At 45.2% G+C, this 2,492-nt stretch overlaps 1 protein-coding gene across 1 annotated transcript; it reads right to left on the minus strand.

The window, feature by feature from the left end:
• Positions 1–21: 21 nt before the first annotated feature.
• LOC121966822 (unconventional myosin-Vb-like) lies at positions 22–2,298 on the minus strand. Its single transcript, XM_042516891.1, has 3 exons — positions 2,127–2,298; positions 1,903–1,983; positions 22–1,512 (listed from the first exon to the last, which is right to left on the minus strand). Exons 1-3 carry the CDS (start codon positions 2,283–2,285, stop codon positions 1,360–1,362), a joined length of 393 nt encoding a protein of 130 aa, XP_042372825.1. The 5' UTR covers positions 2,286–2,298; the 3' UTR covers positions 22–1,359.
• Between the last annotated feature and the right edge of the window lie 194 nt (positions 2,299–2,492).

A 2,492-nucleotide genomic window follows, 5' to 3' on the forward strand; every position in this document is an offset into this window, starting at 1 on the left:
CTCCTCCTGCCCCCCCTCCTCCTTCTCCTCCTTCTCCTACCCTTCGTTTATTCACTCAGGTCCAGAAAAATGAGTCTCCGTTTTTGAGTTCATTTTTTCATCACCAAACACCGACCAGCCTGAAGGCGTCCGTGTTCTCAGAGTATAAAGACATATTTTCATTCTCTCGTGTTCAGATATTATTGTGATATTTCAGAGCTGCAGCTGTCTGACCGTCCGATCGGACCTTTGTGCCAAATTTGAAGAAATTCTCTCAAGGCAAACATGAAGAAACAGTGACCTTGATCTTCAAAATCTTGGGATACACCCTGAAAAGAATGAGATGCATGCAAGGTCACAGTGACCTTTGACCACCAAATTCCAGTCAGTTAAACCGTGATTCAAAGTGGATGTTTGTGTCATTTTTGACTAAATTCTCTCCATGTAATCTGTGATATTTTTTCACAATGGGGTCAAAGTGAACTTGACCTATGACCTCAAAAATCTAATGGGTCAAGCCATTCTAGAGATATCCTGTTAATGATGAGGAAACACTGACCTTGACCTTTAAAATCTAGTGAGTTCATCGCTGAGTGTGAGGGAACATTTGTGCCAAATTTGAGAAAAAAAACGTACTCAAGGCACCCATGAGTGTTTATAAAAATGAGACCAACATGAGGTCACAGTGACCTTTGACCTCCAAAATATTATCCGGTCACAGTTTATGTGAACATTTGTGCCAAATTTGAGAAAATTTCATCAAGGTGTTCTTGACATGTCATGTTTAAAAAATGAGGCAGACATGAGGTCGGAGTGACCTTTAACCTGCAAAATCAAACAAGTTCATGGTTCAGTCCAAGTTAACGTTTGTGCCAAATTTGAGAATACTCTCTCGAGGGGTCGTTGAGATTCGTCAACGTTGTGTTCTTGTTATTCTCGGATGGTTTTTTAACATTTAACAGGAGCGTGACGCGATGATTCATCAAACTGCGAATTAACGGAACGTATCCGATCGAACAGGAAGTACGTGTTATTGATCACTGATTGGCTGATTTGGAACGCTGACATCTGGAAGCCGTTTGTTTCTGTGAATCTACGAAGACTCTTTTCTCTGCGACTTTCCTGAAACTTCCCACTGACCTTCTTCATCCTGCGGGACACTGTCCTCTTGTACTTACTGTGTCCACACGTCCTGCAGTATCTCTGTCAGAGGACGCAGGACAGGGGACACTCAACAGAAGAAAAAGAAGAAGAAGAAGAAGAAGAAGAAGAGTTTGTGATCTGATTGTCTGCTGCTGCTGGTCTCTGCTGGTTTCACTGGTCTCTGCTGGTTTCACTGGTCTCTGCTGGTTTCAGGCACATGAAGGTGAACTGAAGACTTCAGACTCTGACGAGGAAGTCCAGGCCGAGGGAGGCGGGGATGTGCAGCGTCTCCAGGCTGAGCGCAGACGGCGTGTACGGGAAGAGGACGGGGAACATGTGCTTGGTGTCCACCAGGAGCTGAGGGGGGTCATTCCTCTGCTGAGGACGGTTCTGGACACAGAGGACAACATCAGGGTCAAACATCAGTGATCAGAGTTTAACCCTTTAACACCTGAGCAAACTGGCCTGATTTAAAAAAACATGGCGAGAAGGTAATGAGCAATTAAAGAAGAACTGACCCAAAAATTACGAAGAAATTTGTAGAAAAAATAAGAAAATTCCCCGAAATTTAAATTTAAAAATTAACAATTAAAACTTAATGACCCGAGAAAGTGCTTACGTTTTTTAAATAACGGAACAAAAATTTTAAAATGTAGTTACTATAAATATGAATAGAGTTTTTTTCTGTTGCTTTTTTCACGGAGTCACAACGCTGCGAATACAGCGAATAAACATTAACGGGAGCAGCTCGCCACCGCGCTGACGCGCTGACGGTCTCACCTGAATGTTCCTGATGAAGGACACGGTGACTCGTTCCTCAAACTCGTTCAGAGGCGTGTACAGGTTCAGGATCTTCACGATCTGCAACACACGGGACGCCAGAGGTGTGTCAGTGTCAGCTGACGAGTCTGAGGTCATGTGATGAGTCTGTGGTCATGTGGCGTGTTTGTGGTCGTGTGGCGTGTTTGTGGTCGTGTGGCGTGTCCGTGGTGGCGCGGGCTGACCTGCTGCGTGGTGAGGGCGGTGCAGAGCGAGCAGATGGCGTCGGCGTCCTGCGTGGTCTTCTTCTTGACCTGCAGCAGCTGAGCGGCCTGGATGATCGGCTCCAGAGTGGCTGCAGCTTTGCTCTGATACAGATTGTTGGCTCGGAGCCACTCCTCCATCTGACTGGTGTTGTACCTGCAGGCACGCACACGCACACACACGCACACACACGCACGCACGCACGCACGCACACACTTTTATCAGGACTTGTTGGACTATTTTTTGCAATTTTTAAAGAAAACATTTTGTCAATTTTCTTTTTTTTTGTGATTTAAAAAAGAAAAACATTCTGGCCAATTTTTCCTTTTTCTTGGGGGGGGAGGTGT

Source organism: Plectropomus leopardus, unplaced genomic scaffold (assembly GCF_008729295.1).
Source record: "Plectropomus leopardus isolate mb unplaced genomic scaffold, YSFRI_Pleo_2.0 unplaced_scaffold26000, whole genome shotgun sequence".
NCBI classification, from domain to species: Eukaryota; Metazoa; Chordata; class Actinopteri; order Perciformes; family Serranidae; genus Plectropomus; species Plectropomus leopardus.